Source organism: Anopheles gambiae, chromosome 2 (assembly GCF_943734735.2).
Source record: "Anopheles gambiae chromosome 2, idAnoGambNW_F1_1, whole genome shotgun sequence".
Classification (NCBI taxonomy): Eukaryota; Metazoa; Arthropoda; class Insecta; order Diptera; family Culicidae; genus Anopheles; species Anopheles gambiae.
The window spans coordinates 11,650,146-11,674,930 of NC_064601.1; the positions used below are offsets into that span (position 1 = coordinate 11,650,146).

Consider the following 24,785-nt stretch of genomic DNA (forward strand, 5'->3'; position numbering starts at 1 on the left):
TTTTCTTTACGATATTCTACGCTGGAGAAGCTTTCTAAAAATAGAGCAGAACAACCTCAAAATGGTTGTTTCGGCTTTTCTGTGCCGGAATATCTGTTTCCAAATTTCCTTTATTCCGTATTCGTGCAATCGGTTTCAAATATTTCTCTTCATGAACAATTACGTGAACTAGTGCTCAAAAGATGGTAGAGTGCAGATATTAGGTCGGAATGTTTCTTAAAATCATATTTTTACTAACACTTGCAATAAAATAACGTCACAACGCAATACAAAAATAGCACACACTGCCAAGAAGCTGCTGTAAGCGATGATACATGCTTTGTTTTCGACGAGGGGAGAGAGCTTCACTTCTCTCGGCTGGTTTTGTACGCGATTTCTAATGCAGTGGTGATGACATTCATATCGTTTTCGATCGTTTTTGCCCAGTTTTCCACGTCTCCTATTTCCTACAAATTCGGAAACCAATTCGGTATGATGAGAAACAACATCGAAAAGAGCATTGGATAGAGGGCGGATACCTTTAACGATCCGTTGAAATTTTCAATCAGCGCAAGCCACTGAGACGTCTGTTTGGCAAAGTTGGTGGCCCCGACGTGCAGCTGTTTGGCTTCCGCATCCAGCCGCTTCTGGTTAAGGTACGCTTGGGCAACACTGAAAAGGAAAACGGTGCGTGTAGTCGAACAACTTCCTCGAACGGGTGGCATTGCATCCCTTACCCAACGTTCAGATGGTCGACTAGGTTTTGCGTAAGCTCATTCGCAGACATGATTGCTTCCTTTCGGCGGCGCTCTAGATGGGCAGAAACAAAGGAATGAAAGCCAAACACTGTTTACATCCTGCCACCGTATGTCCCACCAATCCTACCTTGATCTTCCTTTTTGGCCGCCTGCTTGGCCTGATGATCTTTTATCATTGCCGACAGCATCGTTTCGTTCCAGTCCAGCTGTGGCTTTGTAAAACTAGAAACCTCACCAAATCTCTTGCCTTCCCGTGAGCACGACGAGAAGAACGCTGAGCATTTGTTTGTTTACAAATCGGGGTTTTCGCCCGTACATCCAAACGTCAGCTGTCGTTTCGCCCGACCTTTACGTCATCGATCGCGCGCGGTTCGGCCGTTTCTTTCTAATTTTGAAAATAAAATCCCCCTCATTTTCCTTGCTTTATCATAAATAAACTTATTTTCTTATTCTGCGAAGTAGACATTGCTTATCATACTTTCATTCGGTGTTCATGTTGAGGGCATTGGCTTGTTGTCGTTCTGTTTGCTTGATTTTCTTCTTCTCTCTCTTTTGTCACACAATTTAGACAACAACGGTTTCACGATTTCGGCGGTTCTTCCCAGCAAAAAGGTTAACTAAAAGTTCCGCCACTGTTCAACTATCGGCTCAAGATTCCTGTTCCACCGCTCGCAGGCACACACTCACTTTAATTTACTAGTTTTTTTTTAATGGATTCGCTACGGATTCCCCTACAACTGTCCTAAACTTAGCTGTATAAAAAAAACTATCTGTACGCAAATTTTGTCTAGCTCGCTTTGTTTTTTTGTCCTATATACTGTGCATATAGCGATCGGCGATCAATTGTAATTTTGTTCGATTTTCATCCATCACACTGCTTCCGTAATTTCCAATATCTGTGTGCATTATTATTATTATCATTATTCTACTAACAGCAGCCTGATGCTTTGCGAAAGCGTATTCAATACACGCGGTGGCATACAATGAGCAAAGGGGGATGATGGTAATTCTTGTTATATTAATATCAAGTACGTTTGTTCCTGTTGTTTCACACGTGTCTGATCGGTTTTGTTCTTGCGTGACTTTTCTTCCGGGCAACTGTTTTACAAAATGGCTCGAAAGATCATATTTAAATGGAATTTAATGCCAGATGCCAGCCAGCCCATTCCTGGCTGGCAATTAACATACTAACTTTATATCGCGTACTAAAAGCAAATAAAATAGGATGGGGATGTACGAGTAAATAACTGGCAATTGGTCTACAAAATTAATAGTCTCAGTATCACACACACTCTCTCTATCTCTCACACACACAAACAACAAAAGCATCATTCGTACAATACGGCTGCACCCGTATGATACGCTTCGTCTCGTATCACTCTCTCTCTCTCGCATACCTGCCAAACACACTGTTTGAACTTTCAATCATACAAACGCAAAATAGGATCCATACGTTACAATTCTCTCACTAGCAGACGGCGCCCATCGCCCGGTCTAGGGGACTACTTCACGTACGGATACTTGGGTAGCTCCACGATTTCGATCTTATCGTTCACCTTGAACGACGGAAACAGGCCCACCTGATTGGTGCGCAGGTTCTTGCCCTTCGAGTAGCCGTTCCAGTGGTTGCCGGCAACGCCGACCAGATCGCCCGGCCGTATCTGAATCTCGTCGTGATTTTTCGGCTCGTGCGGCAGCACCACCTCGCGATTGTGCGAGTTCTGCCCGCCGTAGTAGTAGATGTCGTCCAGCGACCGGAACCGACCGGACGCGTCCGGGTACATGCTTTGCATGATTTCGTACGCCACCCGGCACACCTGCGAGCTGAACGTGCACACGAGATAATCGCTGAGCGACAGCAGATGTATATCCAGTATGATGCCATTCAGCGACGAATCGGTGTACCGCGTCGATACGGCAGCCATCTTGGCCACGTTCGGATCGCCGATAACCTCGTAGTGAGGGTATTTGGTTTTCGTTTCCTCAATCACCTACAGCGAAGGAAGGCGAGCAAGGAAGGAAAGTCGTGATTAGTCGTGTTGGTTCCACGCGATAACAGTGCCGGTCCTTACCTTCGGGTCGTCGCTTGCCACGAACACGCGCCGTTTGTCGACCTTTTCTGTCAGCTCCAGCTGGTCGTAGTAGTCGTCGACCGCCGTCATGTACTCCTCGATACCGTGGAAGGCCGCTTCCGTGCCTACTTTATCCGTCCGCCGTACGTGCACGCTGCAAAAGGGAAGCAACAAACGCAACAAAGAAATCAATGGCAATCCCAACACCACGCAGTCACGCGCATTTCTAATTACCCAACGATTGGTTTTTTGAACCCAAGCCGTTCGATGCCATTTTCCAGCATCTGTTGCGTCTCGCCGGTCGGCTTGAGCAGGTACTTGAGAAACTGGCCGATCCACCACACGATCGGGTCGCCGTGCAGCTTCATCAGCCGCGGTGCCAGATCGGCCGGTATCGCCAGCGGCAGATAGGGTGGGCGCGGGTTCAGCGAATCAATGATCGGCAGCGTTAGCACCTGCGTGTTCGACTGACCCGGCCAGCTCGCGTGCGACGCACCGTTCGAGTCCAGGCACGTGTCCGAGATGGGCTGAAACACCTCCTCCCAGCCCGCCTTGTGGTACCGCCAGCCCTTCGACTTCAGGATCAGCGTGCGCTCGGTCGCGTACGCCATAATGAAGCAGTACACGACGTGGTGCAGCTGGCACCCGTACCCGCAGCCCTTGTTAAGCCGACACAGCAGCTTCCGTGCCGTTGAGCAGTTTTCCGGGTTCTGGAGGCGCGTCAGCCGCTTCTGCACCAGCTCGCTCAGGTCGGCCGCTTCCCGGTGGCGCCACGCTTCGTACCCGTCGGCCGCCCGCATCCGCTCGATATCGGTCAGCAGCGAGCGTTTGTGGTCGGCGGCGAGCGACAGGAATGCATTCAGCGGTTTCGCCAGCTCCGGCGCGGATCGTAGCGCCTGCTTCTGCACCTTCGTCACCTCGGACTGCAGGAAGTTCCACAGCTCCTGGGTGTTTGTTTCGACGCGTCGCCGCAGCCGTTCGTACTCGAGCGACGGTCCGTTACGGGGCCGGCCAACCGCAAACCACCCCGCGCTGCCGGTCGCGTCCTGCTCCAGCTTGCTGCCCAGCTCGTCGATAAAGTGCTGCTTCCGGTCGGCCGACGTGCCGGCATCGGCCAGATATTCGTCCACCAGCAGGCGCAGCTCCTGGTCGACCTGCTTGGAGCGTTCCAGCTGCTGGACGGCACGTTCGAGCCGCTTGAGCGAATCGTCCCCGCCGTCGGAGGAGCTGCTGGACGCGGCGGACGTGTTCAGCTTCGAGTAGAATATCAACACAAACAGCACCCACACGAACAGGAACGGGACGAGCACGCGGGCCCACGGATTCAGGCCCATCAGTTGCCGGACGATCATGGTTGCGCTGTGTTTGGGAGTGGGGGGGAGTGTAGCTCGTTTCTGTTGCGAACTGGTTACGACGCGTTTCTATGTTTTACTAGCGATCGAGCACATTTGATCTTTGCTGCACTGCCTGCCTCGATTTGTCTCGGCCTGCGGCTTGTTCTGCTCGACCTGAGAGCGCGCGGCTGTGCTGCAAGCGATAATCCACTTCTAATCAATCGATGGTGACGTGGAGCATTGGTGTTAGTTGTTCTATTCTTTTTTTTTCTCCCTCTCTTCGTCTATCGCCTATGCCCCAACCACCGTGGTATGCAACCCACTTTTTCGCGAACCAGTGCCAGACTAGGTCTGCGAGTCGGAAAACCCAAATCTAGCCGTCAAACTTGTTTTCCGCACTGAATTGAGGGTGAGCAGCATAATTAGCCTCGAAGCAAAGAAAACACACAATCGACGCGTTGCGGGTGAGCGACACTTTCAAATGGTTCTGCTGCTGCTAATCTCGTACCCACCATATTCACACCACTTATGCATACGCCTGCTCTGCTCCACAGTGCCCCTACCTTCCCCCTGTTTCACGGCACGATGAACATTGGGGCAGCTGCTCTCCCCCACAAAAAAACCCGACCGACACCGGATGCCGGAGATGCGCTTTAATTCATTGATGCCTGACCGGATCCTGATGCTGGGGCACTCTTTTGTCACGCAAATAAATTGCCGTCCGACACCATTTGTTTTGCACACGGACAGATCTTCGCTGGCAGGTGGTAGATACAGATTGGCCGCCCACTTCCCACGCACACCCACACTTGCACGGCGCCCAGCACTCGTTGGTGTTGTTTTGGTGAACCAGCAGCGGCGGTACAGCAGACGGGCAGACCGCCTGTATAGGAACAAAATCGATGATGCTTTGCTTTGTTCCCTTCCAATCAAGCAAATTGTTTGTTTGTGCGTAAACGAAGCAATCTTGCGCTGCCCCAAAACCTTTCAGCAAAGTCTCCAGCGAAACTCCTAGCAACACACACGCACAATTGTTCTCCAGGTTCGGATGCACGGGCAGCGTTTGACGTACCGTAGCGAACATAGTGACCAGAAATACCGATTTATCTGTATTCCTACCGATTTTTGGTGTCGGACGAGAACCGGTGTTTTCAACATGGTATGGTCGTTGACAATTTTTTTTTATATATACCTACCTATTCACAGATGAGCACCCTAAGGGCGCCTACCTGCAGAGATGAGCGCTGCCAGACACACCGAAAAACCACCGTAATGAAAAAAATAACCACCGACAAACCGACGTGACACTGGCGTTACAAAAGTGTCCCACACGAAAGTACTGTCATTTGCATGTGAGGCGATCACTTCTGTCAAAGTAAGCTCTGTTCACTGCTGCTTCGATGTAAACAACTTTTCCAAGTACAAACGGCAGAGGAAGTGTTAGGCAAGATTTTGTGAGAATTTTTGGACAAAACACCCAGGAAAATCATTTTATAAGGTTCCAAATCAATGCAAAAGATGTGAGAAGTACATAAAACAATACGCATTGGAATTTGAGAAGAAAAACAAAAAGGGGATTTAGCAGTTTCTTCTCTGTGTCAGTGTAGTAAGCGAATCATTATAGAGATGGCGCTAGTGTTTAACGTATTTTCATTTGAAATAAGGAGACAACTTTTGAAGCTCATTTTGTTCGAAGTGTCATGTCGGTTTGTCGGTGAAATAACCTTTTGAAATTGGTTTTCACACTCGAACGAAAGATAAATTATTCTGATTTGCCAATTGATATGCCAATTCAGTATAATTAGCCCAAATAACTGTCAAATTTAGGAAACCGCGTATCTCCGAATCCGCGTGTAAAAGGTACCGTGTATTTCGGGGACCGCCTGTACAGATAAATCGGAATTTCTGGTCACTCTGCCGCCACGAGCGCGTTTACAGCGGCGGATCAAGCGGTTTTGGATTTGGTAAACAGGCAGCGGTGGAGCCAACACTTGAGCACCACTGGCGTTATGCGCTACGCCAATCCGTTACGCGAAAGGCTGCGCTGCACATTTGTTGTTTTTTCGTTTTTTTTTGATAATTTATCTGTTATTTTAATACTGTTATCGCACATCAAATTCTTAATGTTGTTTATTCAAACGTATGCTATAGATGAATTGCGCAAATTTTCTTTTAAAATGAGCAATAACTAGACAAAAAAACCATTCGTAATCGGCAATAAATAACAGATTTATTCGTCCCTCGTGGTTGTGGTTACCGACATGCCTTCAGCCGAGATTCGTAGCACTTCCCATCGATACTTGCACCTCCATCTCCCTAGCTACCTCACTTGCCGCAGCAACCGCCGGACTTTTCCTTGCATCCACCGCTCGCGCAGGCACACTTGCAATCCGTCGCACAGGGCTGGCCACTGCCACATCCGCTAGTGCATTTGCAATCTGTTGAACGAAAATTTAGGCACATGGCTCTCTGAACTGAAATAGGGGAGGAGGAGTGAGGCTTATGCTTACCATTTCCACAGCACTTGCAGGGCATCTTTAGGTGCAGTTTTCTATCGGTGCTTCGCAGCGTACAGGAAAAAAGAAGACCTTAAAGACCTTGGGCACGTAGTAGTCGTGGTACACTTTCACCCGTTGCTCGTGACAACGCTTGCTTCAAACTAATCACACGGTTTGCAAAATCACTTTCTCGTCGTACCGGTGGTTGCTCTCTCGCTACTGCATACCGGTGTTCGCACGTGCATTCTTTTATATGGCGCGCCTGCTCCGACCGATCTCAATTGTAGCAATTGAGCGCCGTTTGAAAGCATGGTCGCGTGCACTTCCGCAAAACCCCGACCGCGCTGGGCGCGAGAGTGTCGTGTGCAAACCATATGATGTGTTTGTGCGCGGTATCGACGAGATCGGTTTCCACTTTACCGGTGGTGTGTGCCCTATTTTTTTTTTTTCTTATTTGCTGCATCATGCCATTTCAAACTGTTTGACTCTCTCTCTCTCTCTCTCTCTCTCCCACCCACCCCCCATCCACCCCGTCACAGCTTATGATGCAATTCGTCGCAATAGTAATACGGGAAAAAGAAACCAAACCAAAACACGTGACGTAGGCATCTCGTGTTTTTCCGTTGTTTTGGTCGTCGAATCGAAAAGCCCTGATCATGCAGCTCTATGCTACACAGTCGGGTACAATTGTTTTTGCCGCGTAAGTAGGCGTAGAAATACAATCCCCACCACTACCAGGCGACAAACGTATGTGTGTAGGGAGACATGTTTCAATTCCGTCCCCGGACCTCCCCCCTGATATATCTAATCAAGCAGACAAACAAATAATAATCATCGGTCAACGACGCCAACAGCAGACACCACTTTGCACGTCGCCGATGCTTTGCACACAACACCAACATTAGTATGACGCGTACCGCTAGTGGGGCACGCAACGAGAAGCCCCTTTGTTCGGCATGTAGCCCTCACTCTGAGGCTCGCATGTGTGTTGCACACGGAAACTAGCAGCAGCAGCAGCAGTAGCAGTAGTAGCTGCGAGCTGCACAACCACCACCAATATAAGAGGCCCGGTGCAACGGTTCGAGTCAAGTCACTAAGCAGTTCCTAGCCGAGCAACGACATCGTGCAATATTCGAAGCAATACTTTACGGGGTGTGTTACAATACCAAACCAAACAACACCAGCTGCAAAAGATGCCGTGCAAAACCTGCGTTGCCGGTAAGTAGTATCGCCAATAGCGGATCTTTCAGTTGTGCTGTGACCTGGGATGTTAACTAACCGAGGGAGCCTGTCTTTCATCACCACAGACTGTAAATGCGCCAGCCCGAACTGCGGTGCCGGATGTGGCTGCGAGTCACGCTGCACCTGCCCGTGCAAGAATGGCGCTAAGGAAGGCTGCTGCAAGTAAATGCTAACCCACAGCACGAACCCCAGTACCAGCCCAGCCTTCAAGCGCCGCCGGATTTCGGATCCTGGACAAAGTACGATCTAATTGGAACAGTATTAGGCCACGTAGAGGTTTTTTTTCTTCTTTTAAGTACACTTGTCATTCCCACCAATTCCCTGGTACGGCTGCAGCCCCGTGCAGCGCTTTTATAACTATGTAAACATTGTAAAGTGAGATTCAAAATATACATCTCTACGGTATGTTGGGAGAGTAGAAGTAAACAAAATGCTCCAAAAAATGCGTCACGCCTACTGAGATGGAAGCATCGCTTTCTGGGTTCACTGTTGTAGATAATGAGGTTTTAAAGATCGCAGATGATCCTCCGAGCAGCGTTTGGAATTATTGGAAAAGTTTCATCGACCGAAATTGTCATCAGAGTTTGCCACGTGTCATGGTAAAGCTTTGTAATACGATATAGGGTAAGGTTGGCCCCGACGATGTATCGATCAAGTGGGAGGTCACTGCTTTGGCGGTAACGGTGGCTGCACCGGCATCGGTGGCAGCGGTGGCCACTGGATGTCGTTGAAGTTGTACGATGGGTACAGCGGTACGTACGGTTTGGTGCCGATCGCGTTGGTGTCCGTATCGTCGGTGATTACCACGGCCGCTGCATTCATCGCTTCCTCGTACGTTGGTGGAGCTGTAGAGAGCAGAGAGAGAGAGAGAGAGAGAGATAAGACATCTTCTGGACATCTTCAACAACCGTGGACGTGGACTTACGCAAATACTCCGGTGGAAGTGTCTGCTCACGCACCAAACCACTGGCGGAAGGTAGTGAGTTGCCGGATGAGTTGCCGAAGCTGAAGCCAGCCTGCTGCCCACTGCTCACACCGACAGCCGTCGCCTGCGGTACGGCAACCGTTGCCTGCTGCTGGAACATCAGCGGAATCGTACCGATAATGAGCGGTATCTCCAGCACCGGATCCGAACCGCAGCCCTGCACCCGCACCGTCATATGCAACCGGTACGCCACCGAGATGAGATTCTGATCGCCGCAGGTCGGTATGACCGTGGGCACCACCAGCCGCTGCTCGTACTGCTTCTGTGCCTCGGGCGCCACCCCGTCCCCGATGTGCTTCACGATCGTGTGCGTCTCGCGGCGCGTCTTGCTCGCCGGGTACTCCGCGTGGTACGTTATCTCCTGCAGCAGCTTCATGTTAACGCCCTCGATGATGCGCGACGACAGGTTGTGCAGATCGATCGTGAGCGGTATGGCCTGCCCGGGCACGTACCCCGTGAACGGTACGGTCACCTTCACGAACAGTGGTTTTGTGCGCCAGAAGCCACAGCAGAACACGCGCGCATCTTCCATCCGGCTGGGCAGCCGGATCGACGGCGCCTGCAGGTTCAGATCGCGCGGCTGCACCACGGTAAAGCCGATCTTGTGCGTTATGTTAAACTTCCACGGCCGGTCCAACACGACCTGGGCCGTGTAGCGGCAGTGCCCGTACGTGCCCTCGAACGAGGTGGGCAGATGGGACGGCAGCTCGCACGCAAACTCGTAGATGTGCTCCCCGGCCGGCAGTTCTGTGGGCGTGCCTGTGTGGGATGGGGAGAAACGAAAGAGAAGGATTTGTTAATATTATTTTTTTAATGTAAACTATGGGGGTCGCGAAACAAGGAGACCAAAAACAGAGCTCCGTTTTCGTACCATTCTGTTGCGCACCAACGAGCACCTTCATCGACGACAGGTGGTCCCGTTTGGCGGTGTAGTAGACCGTACGGCGTTGCCTGCCCTGGCCCCGCTTCTCTGACCACTGTACATTGCTGTAGCCGACTATTCGCAGTGTGATTTCTAGATGAGAGCGAGAGAGAGTGAAAGTGAATAAATAAAATAAAAAAAAATGCACCCCGAACTGCAGCACTGTACTCTGATCGATCATGTCTCCTTCAGCCAATGTACAGATTAGTGGTGGGAGCTCGGGATCAAACCTATCCGATTCCGACTCCGAAACCAATTCCGGGGCTAATTCCGGAGCCAATTCCTCCGTTGAAATCGGCTCCGGAATCGGAATAGACCTAGGAATCGCAATTAGCTCCAGAAACGGAATCAGAATTGACATTAGAATTGGAATTAGCTCCGGAATGAAGAATCAGTTGTTGAATGAAAATAAGTGAAGTGAAGCGAGTCAGAAGCGAAATCAGTCCGGGAATCTCCTCAATACTCTAGAGAGTCTCTATCAATACGTAGCACAATTAGACCAAAATGCCTATTCTTATGGAGATGCCGAAACCGATTCCGATTTCTTAGCCGATTCTGCTTTCGGAGCGAATTCCGATTCCACTTCTGGAGCCGATTCAGATTTGGAGTCGATCTATCGGGAATCGATTCCGAAGTTTTCATTTTCCCATCACTAGAGTACAGATCGCGATATCAACATAACATCGCTTCTGTATGGTTGTGCGTTTTTTTGCCGTGGACAAGAAGCTTTACAGAAGAAGAGACATCACACACACACACACACTTCATCACACCATCGACCGAAAGGGAAATCTGACGTAGAAAAGTAGAAAGGCGGACCCTGGGATCGCCCTTGGAAAGAGACGGACCCTCGCCTTCACCACCGTATCGTATCGTACCATTGAACTTCTTCGCCTCGGTCAGCTTGATCTGGACGTGGCCCGTCAGTTGCTGCCCGCTAAGGTACGCTCCCTGCGTGCTGTTGGTAAAGCGGATGTCACAGTGCACTTTCATGATGCCGCTTGCCTCTGGTTTGAAGGGAGCAGTCTCCCTTCCCCTCCCCCTCTGACACGAAACCACAAAAACACGCACGAAACTCTCACAAAACCCTAGACAACGGCTGGCTGGCTGGCTAGCTGGCTACTACCACTACACTGCTCTCTATTATGATGTTCGCTCGTAACTGAACCGGCTCGGCGCGTTGATCGCGCCCTGAAGCTGCTCAGTATGTTTGTTTCAGTGGTGGCGCTTTTTTTTTGGTTAGGGGTGGTGGGAGCATGATGTCATACAGCCGAAGTGACCTTCTCACGAACCATCACCACCATCCGCGGGTTGGCGTTGTCTGTGTACACGATGATGTCGGGTGCTGTGTTGGTGAAGCCGAGGCCCGGTGGCGTATTGGTGAAGCATAAACTGATTTCTCCCTTCGCGGGGCTATCACTGGGGCCGTTAGACGGGGAGGGATGAGGTAGGGGTGAGTTGCGTTTTCGTTTGCGGATTGTGGTCTCCCCCCTCCCCTCATCAAAGAACACACACATGCACACACAGACACACACTCACGCAACATCAATTCGGGGCTAACGCTCTCTTCTCGCGATTAGCAAAACTGCCTTGAAGAATTCCGCTTCACGGAATGTTATGGCGTTCCCCAACCCACCCGCTCTCCCCAATAGTTCGACCGACTCGGTTTATGTGGTTCTTTTTTTATTGCCGGGGTAACGATGATAGAGACAAAACAAAACAGCACACCCTAATTCAGATCGGCTCTCATCGTTCAGCCCCAAGCTTCATCTTCGATGCATTATGTTACGCGCGTCACAGACTTATCATTATCAATCCGAATAGTCGGCAATTCGGCATTAAATACCGATGCTAAAATTTGATGTTGAGATAAACTGTAAAGATCCTTTCAATGCACACATCAAACCCTTTTACAATGAGTCACCCAGCAAGGTTCCTCGCACGGTTGGCAATGCAAACCTTCATCCGACCCCTTACGGCGTGTCAACACACCTCTCCGAAAATCTGCACACGAAAGCTGATTGCTGATTGCAATGTCCGCGGTGGTGGCCTGCGACCTGCGCTGATGCACACTGCCCGCCCAATCTGATGGCGTGTGGCGAAAGGCGTGCAAGCCAACCATTACCTCGATCGATGTTGACGAAATGTGGGGCTTATCTTATCGAAACACCCATTAACAATTGAAAACAGGCCTCGTGTAAGGGAAGCCGTCGCCCGCCACCAGTCGCTAGTTAGATAAAGTGTTCCGTAGGGCTCCTTCGGTTTCTGATAGGAGTTTCCCAGCGGGACGATAGACGGGCAAACGGTCGTTTCAGTGCGATTAGAATCGTGTAGGAGTGTGGTGCAGATACCAGATCGTGCAGTGCACTGGATCCAGTGGTACATTGTGTCCCAAACCACAGCAACAGCTACAGCATGCCGGAAGCGTCCCAGTGTCAGATACGGTTCGATAATAACCCGTGCGGGGTCTATTTCCCCGGCCAGTCCCTGTCCGGGTACGTGGAGCTGCGCGTACTGGAAGCGTTCAAAGTAAAAGGTAAGGACGGTGGTACTACGTACTACTATCTGGAAGTAAAAAATACCCAACATGAGTCACACACGCCGTGTACGCGCATTTGCAGGTGTCAGCCTGCAAATCAAAGGATTCGCCGAGGTGAAGTGGTCGGAGAGCAGCGGTACGGGCAAATCCCGGCGCACCGTGCACTACCACGGCCGGCAAGACTACATCAACACGGTCACGTACCTGCAGGGGTCACCGGAGGGCAACCCGTTCGATATTGCGCCCGGTACGCACACGTACCGATTCGGCTGCCTGCTGCCCCCCAATCTGCCCACCTCGTTCGAGGGCCAGCACGGGCACATACGGTACACGGTGCGGGTGGTGCTGCACCGCCCGTGGAAGGTGGACCCGACGTACAAGGTCGGCTTTACCGTGCTACGGCACGTGAATCTTAACGAGAATGCGCTCACGCTCGCGATGCCCTGCAAGCTAGAGCTGCAGAAGGTGTTCTGCTGCGGGCCGTGCGCCTCGGACCCGCTGCACATCTCGGCCCAGCTACCGATCGGTGGGTACGTGCCCGGGCAAACGATTGCGGTGCGCATCGAGGCCACCAACCGGAGCAAGAAGCGGGTGAGCGAGTTCAGCACCAAGCTGCTGAAGAACGTGTGCTACATCAGCCAGACACCGTACAGCCGGGTGAAGCTCGAACCGGAGGTGGTGGCGGAGGTGCGCTGTCCGGGGGTGGGGGCCGGCGAGCAGGGCACCTGGGATCAGTATCTGGCCATACCGGCCCTACCCTCCACCAGCAACCAGTGCCAGGTGCTGACGCTTGGGTATGAGGTGGAGGTGGAGGGCAAGATACCCGGGCCGAACATTAATCCGCGCGTTCGCATTCCGATAACGCTCGGCACGGTGCCGTTAGCGGCGCACGCCATCCCCAGGATGGAGACGAACTATCGGCTAGAAGCGTACCCCGTACCGGAGGCAACCGTGCCAGCCCCCGTCTCCGCCGCACAGGAACCATCGGCACCGCCAGTACCGTACGATCAGCTCAAGCCCGTCACCCAAGTCACCGGAAGCGTACCCAACGATCAGCTACGTAAGGAGCGGCGCGCACGGTTGCGCATTTGGCAGCAACTGCCACCATGCCCCCCCGCCATTAGCAAACCGAAATTTAACGCAATCCGATTGTTTATCTATTTTTGGTTTCCGAAATAGCACCACCGACGTACGAGGAGGCGGTAGGATCCACGCCGGCCAACATACTGGAGGAAGGGGAGGAGAACACGGGCAGCAATAATTTCACACCACAGTACATGGTGTACCGTTTCGGCGAGTAAAAACCCGGTGAACCCGGATGGAGCATGATTCAGCGTTGAAATGCTTGAAACACTTACCAATCCACTAGGCAGCAGAACGCACGCGGGATGAGTACTCTTTTGCGGTTGCACAATTAGGATAAGTATCGTCTTTTTTCTATTTTCCGTTAATAAACGTATTGCAATAAGTAAACACTGCCGTGATTGATTGAAAGACAGCTCTCGACAATTGATTGGTGCAGCAGTCCCCTTTTAAGCAATGCTGGCCCTAGTGCCAAGTCTACTAAGTCTGCTCTCTAAACGAGGTAACGAGGATGGTGTGCCTACTTTTTTGCGTTAAATGTGAAACCCGAAACTGGCAACACTGCCACTACCTGTCAGGACCTAGCATGCACCCCCCCCCCGTTTCCGATTGGGCCAAAACTCCAACAGGAGAGATCCCGAACGCGGCGAGCGCGAGAGCAAATGCTCTCAATTTTTCACCCAAAAGACCCAAATAGCATTGGAGCGTTACGTTTCGCGATTTTTGTATGGAGGCGTTACTGCTCGCTACCTGCTCATAACACTGCTCGATAGCAGTCCTTAGTGAGCAGGTAGCGTGTAACATTCTATGTAAGCTCAATGAAAGCTCAAAGCTCAAGCGTTACTTAGCGAGTGCACGAACCACAGTATAGCGCTGTGGGTTCTGTATTCGGATGTAAACAAAAACACACACACTTTTTTAAAATTTCGATGCACATTGTCCAGTACAACGATAAAATGTATTTTATTTAACTATTATTCAATACTTACATGCCCCAATATATGGTTTTACACGTTTATATACGATTTCAACCATCACTTTGGATGGTATCAACTGATGCCGACGGCGTTGTTGTCTCTGCGTCAGGCACATGTATTGTTGCCGCTTCTAATGCTCGGGACGTTTTTTCGTTAGCAGTAGCACAACGATTAAACGCACTAATTGTACCACTTGCAAAGCGATACAAATAAAGTAAAACACATAATACACCGTACAACACACTTCTTAACAACACTTGCACATAAAAACCACTTGTCGATGCGGTGATCCAATGTCCTGTTTGCAGTGGAAAAATAACAATGAAAGATTAGAATGCTTTCAAATATGGCATTATTTTATAATACTTTCCTTTCCATGCTATTTTGTGGTGTATGGCAACGTTGGTTTGCTTGAAGATACACAACGACCGGTGTGTTGGTACAGTTGAGAATGTGCCGATCACGATCACAGCCGGCTTTAGTGATTGTTGTAGAAACTGTAACAATGATCAATATCATTAAATCTGCATTATTTTTACAATTCAATGTGATTTCAAGAAAAAGTAAAGTGAAAAAGTAAAGTAAAAGTGAAAAAGTAAAACATTTCATCTTACCGGCGTCGTATTTCGTCGGCATACACACACACACAGCTGCTCGATCATACTCGGACGAATGTTGCCAAATTTCGGGATGAAATGATGTTTTTCCTGTGGAATAATGTGTTCAAACATTAAAAGATAGTTTATTTACTGAAATATGCACAGAAAACTTACCTTTTCCCTAGTTTTCACATAAAATTTTACGATTATTCTGCACACAATCTTTACGGGCGGTTGTCCGTGTTTGTTTACGTTTCTGACTTGACAGATATGCGCGCTGGCATGTGACGAAGTCAAATACATTCAAACCTCGCCAATTGCAAGTCTGCTTTTTCAATTGAATACAAAAAATTCGAGTTGTTCACATAAATATGAGAAAAAGTCATTTTATCCAGTTTGTATAAAATAACAAACATGACAAAATACACAGACATTAGTCGTGTTACAAAATTTCTTTCTAATAAACAAAATCTATTTTTTTTTGTACACATATGATATAAATGCAATTAGCGAGTTCTAATTGTATCATATATATTGCTATTTTCAAAGCGGTTTAAATTAAAACAAACATCCGTGTTTTTTTTTAAATAATCAGAAAGATAATTATATACTTAATAATGATTAAAATGTATTTTATTACATTTATGTACAACGATAACCTAACTAGTAAGCATGTTCATGCACGTGTGTAATTATTTGATAATTTTTTTGTGATCCCTATATGAATGTTATAAAGTAAAACAGACAATTTACCCTGTTCCTTTTTCAATTCTTCAAGATAAGGTTATTGGGATGTTTAGGATAAAAGATGTTTTTATTTTTTTAATAAAAACATGTAAGTTTGTATATATATATTGTATGTTATATATATATATATATATATATATATATATATATATATATATATATATATATATATATATATATATATATATATATATATATATATATATATATATATATATATATATATATATATATATATATATATATATATATATATATATATATATATATATATATATATATATACATTTATTCATATAGTATATAATATTATAATATAAGTAATATACTGTATATAAGTTGTTAATATAATTATTTTTATATCATTATACCGATGGCGGAAACCTTTAAATTTTTCATAAAATTTTAGTACAAGTTTCTGTTAATTTTGTTTTAAAATATGTGATCTGAATCGTTATGAAATATCCATCACTCATCTTTTCCAAATTCAGTTAGACCATCTCGCTTTGATTTGAATTCTAAGTCAGAATGTATGGGGTGCGCGGTATGGGTAAGAAGAACATAAACGCATCACAACACCAAAGTCTGGGTGAGACGGTGATGGTGTGAAACGCTTCTTGCTTCAAGCTCTTGTGGTAACAGTGTTAAAAGCAACAACAACAACAGAGAATAACGCATCGCGTAGAAACAAACACACCGTTCGTGGGTATGTCAGGGGGGGAAACAACGGGAAAAGCTCAATTCTCTCTCAGCGATGCCGCTTGGGGAGCCAAACAAACATCTCATCCACCAGTGCTGCTGCTGCTGCTGCTGTTTGCGTCAAATGCACGAAACACGACCACGAACACAACACTACCCCGAGGCAATCGTAGCACGCGACGCCCCAAAAATCCAAAACATCCTTGTGCGATTTACGTCAAACGCAGCACACAGGACATACATACACACACACATCATCGGTATCGCATTTCTAAAAACCCCACCCGGTTTTCCGGAGCCACCACCCCGGGTTTGGGCATCGGCATCGCATAGTTTTTGGCAAACGGAGGTTTAGTGTGCGTGTGTTTGGAAAGAAAAGCGTAACCGCACACGATGGCGGCGTCCCAAGGACGAAGGTTCCGCGGTAGCGCCTCTGTTTCGTACAACCTGTTTCAAGTGTTTTAAGCCCGGAGTGTTCGGTGTTTGATAGTGGGTGCGTGGAAAGGCGCACCCGTTGCAAAAAAAAACCGAAACCCATATCTCAGCAAGTGTCTAGCAAGGGCGGTTGTTTTTTATTTAGCTAAACGGTGAACAGTTCCTAGTTGTTGTTTTTTTCTAGCACGAACGATACAGCTAGGGCATTGAGACGTCTCATCTAGCGCTGATGCAAGTGCCGCTGGAGTTGTGAAAGAATTTTAAGCCTCATCTTCATGCCGTCGTGATAGGAATTCGATCGGTGAGACACCATCGATGATTCAATGGTTTGCTAATCGATTCTAGCGAAGGCTCCACCCGCCTACTTAGACCATACGAGTGTGACGCATCGAGGCTATGAAGCGCACCGTGTGACACGTGTGGTAAAAAAGAAAAAGAAATGCCCGACCCTGAGTGCCACATACGGTTCGATAACAACCCGTACGGCGTGTACCTTGCCGGGCAGACTCTCGCCGGCCAGGTGGAGCTCCGTTTGACAGAAATACTCAGTGTCATTGGTACGTTTTGGGTGGTTTTACGGGGTGGTATCGTTTCGCCTTGCTGGGCATGCTTGAAACTCCATTTGGATTAATTCTTTTTTTTTGTAGGAATCTCTCTGCGGCTGGATGGGCTGACCGAAATCGAATGGTCGGAGGTGATCGAGTCGGCCACCGGCCATCAGCCAAGCGGCAGCCGCAAGACGGCCCGCTACCACGGCCAACAGACGCTGCTCAACTCCACCAGCTTCCTGTGCGGCTCGTCCGTCGGACCGGTGCGGGACCTTGCCATCGGAACGCATACGTATCATTTCTCCTGCGAGCTTCCTGCCCACCTGCCGACCTCGTTCGAGGGCTACCATGCACGGATCCGGTACACGGCGAAGGTGTCGGTGCACCGGACCAAGGCACGGGTCGACCCGATCGGGCAGGCCAGCTTCACCGTGCTGCGGCACCTGAACCTGAACGAGCACGGCGAGGTGCTGCTGCTGCCCGCCAAGAGCGAGCTGACGAAGGTGTTCTGCTGCGGACCGTGCTCGTCCGAACCACTATACATATCGGCCCAGATAGCCCGCTGCGGCTACATCCCGGGCCAAACGATTGTGATGAAGATAGATGCGGTCAACCGAAGCCGCACGACCGTGACCGAGTTTCGCGTGAAGCTCGTGCAGAAGCTGTGCTACTCGAGCCAGCAGCCGGCGGTGGAAACGCGCACCGACGCACTGGTCGTGGCCGAGTCGCGCTGTTCCGGCGTTACCTCGGGCGAGGTGGTGAAGCATCAGCAAAATTTGCTTATCCCGGCCGTGCCACCGACCTACACGGACGGTGCGCCCCTCTTCAGCGTCAACTACGAGCTGGAGGTGGAGGCACGGGTAACGGGGCCCAACATTAGTCCGCGGCTGGCGATGCCCATCACGATCGGCACGATAGCGCTGGAGCAGGCGGTGCCGAAGGAGAAGCTGAAGCCACTGACGAAACCACCGTGGGATCCGTTCAGTAAGTTTTGACACTAGGAAATCGAGTGCTCGAAATTGGTGCCGGCATCATCATCCTAATCGTGATTCTTCCCTCCATCCCAGGTTCCCAGCACTACACGGACATCATCGGCACTCGGATTCCGATCGGCCATGCCGTCCGCCGTTCGCAGGCAGGCCTGGAGGAACAACTGCCGAACGGTTCGAACAACGTGCGACTCCACTACATTGTGCACCGGAACGGGGGCGAACTTCCGCCATGAAAACTGAGGTTTGAGCAAACCGACACCAGACGACAACCGGCGGCAGTGGGCCGGGAAGAAAGGGAAAGAAGATTGTTGTTAAATTCAGGTTGCTTGCTATTTACACACTCAATTAGGTGTTAATTACGGGTTTTTTTTAAGTTTTTCAATCGAGGATCGAAACAGAACGAAAAAGAGAGTACAAAGTCAAACGAAACGGCGCAAAAAGCTAAATCAAATGAAAAAAAACACGCACATGTCACAGGAGAATTTGCACCCACACTGCCTCTTGCCGCTTTTGGCATGCCTCAGCAAACGCTTACGAAATGATATACAAACAAAAAAACACACACAAATGCACGCACATAAATCGATCAGCACACATCTCGTGCGAGCCACGGCGTGTGCCTTGGATCGATTGCTTTAGGTTTTTAACAGATTAATATCAAACGCGCGCTAATAAATAGCCAAACTATTGCTTATTGTAATGTGGCGCGCACAGGAGCGCTTGCAACTCTCCCGGCAGAATTAAATTACATCTACTACACCGCGCTCCAATGTATGTATGTATGTATGTATGTATGCTGTTTGTACGCTTTTCCCTGGTGGCTATTATTGTACGTCTTTTTACTACTCGCCCAATTTTAAAACTACTACCGTAACGCTGGGAAGGCGAGCGTGTCTGTGGCGCTAACCTTACGAGCGCGCTTTGCTGTCGAAAACAACAACAAAAAAACGAACTCAGAAGCGAATAACCTCCGCTAAACTACCTCAAGTGCCATTGAGATTTGTTGCAAATATACATAATTATGTGAACAACATGCTGCTAGCTCTGGAAGAAACGGTGTTTGCTTAATTATGATCTTTTTGTAAAGAAAAGCCGCGTACATCCGAATGCCTGAGGAACTTCTCCATCTTTTAGATTGCACTAAAAGATTATCTAAAACACTAAAAACAATACCAAATTATTGGACATCATTTTCATATTTTTTTAAGTCCAATTTTCTTTTCATAGATCGTTGGGTTCTGTCCTATGTGGGGGAAAACGGTCGGTACGCGGATCAAACCACGACCGGCAGAAACCACGACTGGCAATTGGGAAACAAACCAAGAACAATAACACCACGATCATTTTCCAAGAAAATCAAACATAAAAACGTACTAAAGGTAATAAAATTCATCTAATCGATGCATTATTGCCAAGGTTAGCAATTTAAAAACCACTCTATCTGGCAACATTGGACAGGTTGCTATACCATTCTCTTACTCACACAACCATACAAAGCAAAATCATCTCACACATACGCACACCGGCACATTCGCCGCTCTTCTTGATCGCTCTCATGCGTGCGTTCGGTAAGCGAGAGAGACGGAGAGCGAGAGCAAAACCCCCATGTCAATACACGAAGTCACGCAACCGGCGAGCGGTCGGACAGTTTCATCCGCGCTTGTTTGGTATTGCAGACGGACGGCAGCACTCGCCAAATTCGAAAACGGGTTCCGTGCACACAGTGTGTCCGTGTGTGTGTGCCTTCTGGCTGGGTCTTTTCTGAACTCCCCGGTGCCGAAACGACGGACCGAGCGGGTCACACTGAAGTTATTCTTCCGTGTCTCTTGGTGTACCTACCGACGCTGGGCTGGGTTGCTTTGATTCCCGCTTGGAAACGTGGCAAATACGGTGATTTTTGTGTGTGAAATTAAAGTGACGTCCACAAACCTAGTGTGTGTCCGTGTGTGTGTGTGTATGTGAACTTTGCGTAGGTGGTAAATATCTATTCCCTTAGGACGGCAGCATAAAACGTGACCACCACCGACCCACCAACAACACAGCGGAAGGATGGGGCTGAAGGATTGCACGATTGAGTTGGATAATCCGTACAACACGTACTATGCCGGCCAGACCGTGAATGGTCGAGTTACGTTTACGTTCGATTCGCCGAAAAAAATACGGGGTAAGTATGCTATGCACACCCTCCTCCACACCCCGGGGCAGTGATAACAACATATGGTAGTGTCTCGGCAGTGGTATAGGTCGGCCCGCACGGGGCGGGTTGTCTCCGAGAAAAGCCATCAAAGTGATGATAACCTCCCCCGGTTTTCGGCTAAATATGCACGCGGGCATCTACAAATTGCGATGACATCATCTGTCAAAAAATGCTGTCGGCTGCGATTAAGGACCACCGCAGTGACGCCAGCAATGGGTGAGGGCAACCCAAAAAAGGGACAGAAAGTTGGCTGGCGGTTGTAACAAATCCATCACCATGCCCGACACACGCTGATGTCTCAATTGCGATTCCTCAGTGACAAACAGTTGGCAATGGGATATCTAAGTAGGCAAGATTAACACACAGACACATGCACACTCTGGGTGACGATGGCTGCTTAATCATGCTCTTAACCCTGCAGTGCAGTGCACAACAGTACCCCCGTATACATCACACAAACACACTCCTCCCAATTACTTCAGCGCATTGGAATGCGTACGATCTTTGTGCGTTTGGTTGGGGCGCGATCGCTTCTGCTTAAACGTTCCGATTGGCCTTTGTTGAACCTAATCATGTGACTTCCAAAAATACTGTACCAAGCTATGCTGGAGTAGTGTATTCTTTTTTGTGTATGCGTACCTCCTCTATTGGGTAGAATGATCTGGCGCACCCGAAACAGAACTAGCACAGCTCTAGCGCCTGCCACTTAGTATGTACATGTGTGTGGACAGAGCGCGTGTGTAAATGGTCCCCTTTTCTTCTGGCCCTCCTCCCCTTCACCAAACTGGTTGTGAAAAGATGCTGCGGAAAAGCGTGAGCATGTTTATTTTTATATGCGGTTGTATGGGGCCGCTTCCATTGCCTGTCGGATTTTAACGCGTTTCACATGCTCGGCCGCGTGTGGGGTATACTTTCGAATCTTTTGCCGAACCAGAATAAGGAAGCATAGAGTAGGTATTAGAAGTTCCGTTTTACAAAAAAAGAAATGGAGCAAATGAAGAGGCAAAAAATATTACGAAATTACTTTTACACTAACACCCTTTTAATTTTTCACTGCATAATGATTGGAGCGGTTCCGTTATTAATATTAAACTTTTAACTGATTCTACCTGAAGTATGCTTACCTTGGGGGCACTTCCGTATCGTGTGTTTCGTCAACATGTATTGACGGCTGCACTACTGGCACTTCCTGATGATGGTTCTATTTCAACTGCATTCCAAACCTTCTGAATTCGAATGGCTACACGGTCGTCACGGTGGCGGAAGTAGCGTTTGAAAATGATGAAAATTTCGTTTCCTTATCACATGTCGTTCCATATTGTTTACGAGCTGGCACTTTGTCGAAACTGGCACAGTATGAAAACGATAGCATAGCAATTCGACTAACAGCAACCGTGAAATTGTTTGCGCGCTACTCTTTGCTAGCTCCAGAGCCTCCTGAGTTAATTGTTCTCCTCCTTTTCCCCAGCGAAACAAAACAAACACTCAATGCTAATGTGGCCATTTCGTTCGATTTGCAGGCATTGTAATAAAGTTCGCCGGCGAAGCGGAAACCAAATGGAGCGAAACGGAGACGAAAACCGATCCGAACGGCAAGCAGTACGAGTCGACGACGAACCTGACCGGGCAGGAGGAATACTTCCAGATACAGTACTACCTGCTCGGTGGCAAGAATGCGGCCGAATGGGAACTGCCGGCGGGGATGCACACCTACCCGTTTACCTGTGCCCTGCCGCCAACGCTACCGTCGTCGTTCGAGGGTGAATGGGGTTTCGTGCGCTACACCGTCAAGGTGACGCTCGATCGGCCGTGGAAGTTCGACCAGGACATCAAGATGGCATTCACCGTGATTTCGCCCGTCGATCTGAACTTGAATCCGCGCGTCAAAGACCCGTTCAAGCTGGAGCTGGAGAAAAAGTTCTGCTGCTTCTGCTGCGCGTCCGGCCCGCTAAGCTTGATCGTGCACGTACCCGTGACCGGATTCGTTTCCGGCCAGTCCGTCCCGGTGACGATCGAGTGTGACAATGCGAGCAACGTGGGGGTGGAGAAGATCACGATCAATCTGCGCAAGCTGCTGGCCTTCCACGTGCACACGCCGCGGCGCGAAACGAAGCGCAAGAAGGAGCTGGTCACCACCATTTCGATGGGGCCGGTCGAGGCCGGCAACAGCCAGACGTGGCAACAGTTTCTGCAGATACCGCCGCTACCGCCATCGAATCTGGTCAACTGCGGTATCATTGATGTCGATTACGATATCAAAGTGGTTGCGGAAGCGTCCGGCATGCATGCCAACCTGGACGGTAACATACCGATCGTGCTCGGTACGGTACCGCTCGAGTCGTTCCAGGCACCGCCACCCTACACCGATAATCCGCCGGTGTCGAGCGACATCATTGCGACCGAAACGGATCCGTCCATGCTGCCGACGCAACCCGTCAGTCCGGCCAGTCCGCCGAGCAATGGGGCGGGCGGTGCGCTCGGATGGAACGTGGGCGACAACAAAGCCTACCCGAACATACGTAAGTGTGGTAGAGGGTTTTGCAGAATCGAATCGAATCGAATCCAACGGTTAACCCCGTACGGTATCTTTCTTTGGTTTCAGCTCCACCAACGTTCGCCGAAACTTCGTACAAGGCGCCAACCATTTCGGGCAAAAATGACTCCGAGTTCACACGCATCGTTGGCGGGATCGAGTACGCGCCCCGGTATCCGACGTACGCGTTTACACCATCGGCTCCACCACCACCACCCAATTATTGATAAACCGGGACAATCCAGTGCGGTCCATCGTATGGTGCCTCGTTTCTTTTTACACACCAATTTTCACCCTCGAATAGTTGACATCTTTTGCGTACTCATTAAGAGTACGCAGATGTTTATAATATAAATATGGATTCCCTTTTTGAGTTTATATAAAGCACTTTCGATCACAAATATATTGATAAACTGATCGGGAGAGATATTTCCTGCTGGGAATGCACTTTTTGTAACTATTTTCCACGTGCGCACAACATATGCATGCGTTTCTCATTCGCACGCAATCGTTTTACACTTCCTGCTATCTCTTTCATATTATGCTTTACTTACACAAACACTCGCTTTTGGTCGATCGTTAACCATACAGTGTAAGCGCAATTGTATTGCTACTGTTGTTGTAAACATTAAGCTTGCTGCTTCCTTTTTATTAGCCTATACCGCGCAAGGCCAAAGGCCATTATAATGCAACATGTAGTGTAAGAAATATACAAAAAAACAGAACATTATAAACAGTGCAAACTTATTGCACATACTTTTCGGTTTCTATAAACATACTTTGCAAAATGTAATCCTAGTTATTGTGGAAAACTACATCACATATAAGCCAGTATCCTTAGGACACATCCGTCACAATCGTTATAAGTCAGTTCTAAAGGTTCTTAGTAATTTTGCAAAAAAAAACTATATGTATCCAACAATTACTTCAGTAAACCAGTAAACCAAGAAGATGTAATGTTGAACGGGATTAAAGCGTGGCCGACATATACACAACAAACCTAGACGTATTAGAATACAGTTGCCAAAACGAGAATGAGTTCCAGACAGGGCCGGGCAGTATGAAATACTGATAAAGCTACTAAACAGCGAAACAATGAAATACGATACCGTTCACAGCAACAGTGCCTACAAGTTTTATATTAGCTACGCGTGTGAGCACTCGGGAAGCTCAGGAACCATACAAACAACCTCAACTGAAAAGCATAGGACTGGTACGAAGTAACTACACATGTTTCGGCATTTACCGAACAAACTGTCACAATCGAAAGACTGGTTGGATTCTGTCTACGCCGTGAGAATTATACATCTTCCAAACATGTTTTAATGAATTGCCAGAAAGTGTAGGATGCGACAAAGTGGTGTTAAAAAAATGGCATCTTTTAAAAGCGCGCCAAAAAAATGCACAGGTGCTGGAAGAAGGCGCAACAGCGTTTGATAGTGGCTTCTTGAAATATTTAACGGGGTTCTCTTCTTTGAAATTCAATCACAGCTTAAAACAATATTTATGAACGTTTCTGCAAACGAAACATTATTCGATCAAAATCACACTCATTCGAAGGAAAAAAAACAATCTATGTAAGGATTTGTGTGATGTGTAATAAAATGAAATGACCTATACAACTTTCGTTCTCATAATTTTCTCAA

General features: G+C 48.5%; 6 protein-coding genes and 1 long non-coding RNA gene across 8 annotated transcripts; 3 read left to right on the forward strand and 4 right to left on the reverse strand.

Moving 5' to 3' along the window:
* Positions 1 to 62: 62 nt before the first annotated feature.
* On the reverse strand, positions 63 to 1,052 carry LOC1281235 (biogenesis of lysosome-related organelles complex 1 subunit 1). Its single transcript, XM_321175.5, has 4 exons — positions 865 to 1,052; positions 717 to 789; positions 519 to 651; positions 63 to 446 (listed from the first exon to the last, which is right to left on the reverse strand). Exons 1-4 carry the CDS (start codon positions 923 to 925, stop codon positions 345 to 347), a joined length of 369 nt encoding a protein of 122 aa, XP_321175.4. The 5' UTR covers positions 926 to 1,052; the 3' UTR covers positions 63 to 344.
* Positions 1,053 to 1,149: 97 nt separating this feature from the next.
* LOC1281234 (alpha-(1,6)-fucosyltransferase) lies at positions 1,150 to 5,220 on the reverse strand. The gene is made up of 3 exons (XM_321174.6): positions 3,044 to 5,220; positions 2,810 to 2,963; positions 1,150 to 2,728 (listed from the first exon to the last, which is right to left on the reverse strand). Exons 1-3 carry the CDS (start codon positions 4,159 to 4,161, stop codon positions 2,240 to 2,242), a joined length of 1,761 nt encoding a protein of 586 aa, XP_321174.5. The 5' UTR covers positions 4,162 to 5,220; the 3' UTR covers positions 1,150 to 2,239.
* A 2,924-nt stretch (positions 5,221 to 8,144) lies between these two features.
* LOC1281232 (arrestin domain-containing protein 3) lies at positions 8,145 to 11,651 on the reverse strand. Its single transcript, XM_321172.6, has 4 exons — positions 10,669 to 11,651; positions 9,740 to 9,883; positions 8,809 to 9,627; positions 8,145 to 8,728 (listed from the first exon to the last, which is right to left on the reverse strand). Exons 1-4 carry the CDS (start codon positions 10,781 to 10,783, stop codon positions 8,547 to 8,549), a joined length of 1,260 nt encoding a protein of 419 aa, XP_321172.6. The 5' UTR covers positions 10,784 to 11,651; the 3' UTR covers positions 8,145 to 8,546.
* A 76-nt stretch (positions 11,652 to 11,727) lies between these two features.
* Positions 11,728 to 13,802, forward strand: LOC1281231 (arrestin domain-containing protein 3). The gene is made up of 3 exons (XM_321171.5): positions 11,728 to 12,326; positions 12,412 to 13,389; positions 13,509 to 13,802. Exons 1-3 carry the CDS (start codon positions 12,206 to 12,208, stop codon positions 13,628 to 13,630), a joined length of 1,221 nt encoding a protein of 406 aa, XP_321171.5. The 5' UTR covers positions 11,728 to 12,205; the 3' UTR covers positions 13,631 to 13,802.
* A 525-nt stretch (positions 13,803 to 14,327) lies between these two features.
* Positions 14,328 to 15,249, reverse strand: LOC133391525 (uncharacterized). Its single transcript, XR_009765024.1, has 3 exons — positions 15,163 to 15,249; positions 15,004 to 15,096; positions 14,328 to 14,886 (listed from the first exon to the last, which is right to left on the reverse strand). It is a non-coding gene; the product is annotated as an uncharacterized LOC133391525 (long non-coding RNA).
* A 995-nt stretch (positions 15,250 to 16,244) lies between these two features.
* On the forward strand, positions 16,245 to 19,463 carry LOC3290528 (arrestin domain-containing protein 3). The gene is made up of 3 exons (XM_550924.2): positions 16,245 to 17,426; positions 17,517 to 18,401; positions 18,485 to 19,463. Exons 1-3 carry the CDS (start codon positions 17,309 to 17,311, stop codon positions 18,640 to 18,642), a joined length of 1,161 nt encoding a protein of 386 aa, XP_550924.2. The 5' UTR covers positions 16,245 to 17,308; the 3' UTR covers positions 18,643 to 19,463.
* A 561-nt stretch (positions 19,464 to 20,024) lies between these two features.
* Positions 20,025 to 24,758, forward strand: LOC1281230 (arrestin domain-containing protein 3). Of its 2 annotated transcripts, XM_061646363.1 has the most exons (4): positions 20,025 to 20,299; positions 20,406 to 20,573; positions 22,127 to 23,125; positions 23,209 to 24,758. In XM_061646363.1, exons 2-4 carry the CDS (start codon positions 20,459 to 20,461, stop codon positions 23,364 to 23,366), a joined length of 1,272 nt encoding a protein of 423 aa, XP_061502347.1. In that variant the 5' UTR covers positions 20,025 to 20,299; positions 20,406 to 20,458; the 3' UTR covers positions 23,367 to 24,758. The 2 variants fall into 2 exon arrangements, with proteins under 2 accessions (XP_061502347.1, XP_061502346.1); XM_061646362.1 differs by having other exon boundaries at positions 20,037 to 20,573; positions 22,127 to 24,758.
* Positions 24,759 to 24,785: the final 27 nt, after the last annotated feature.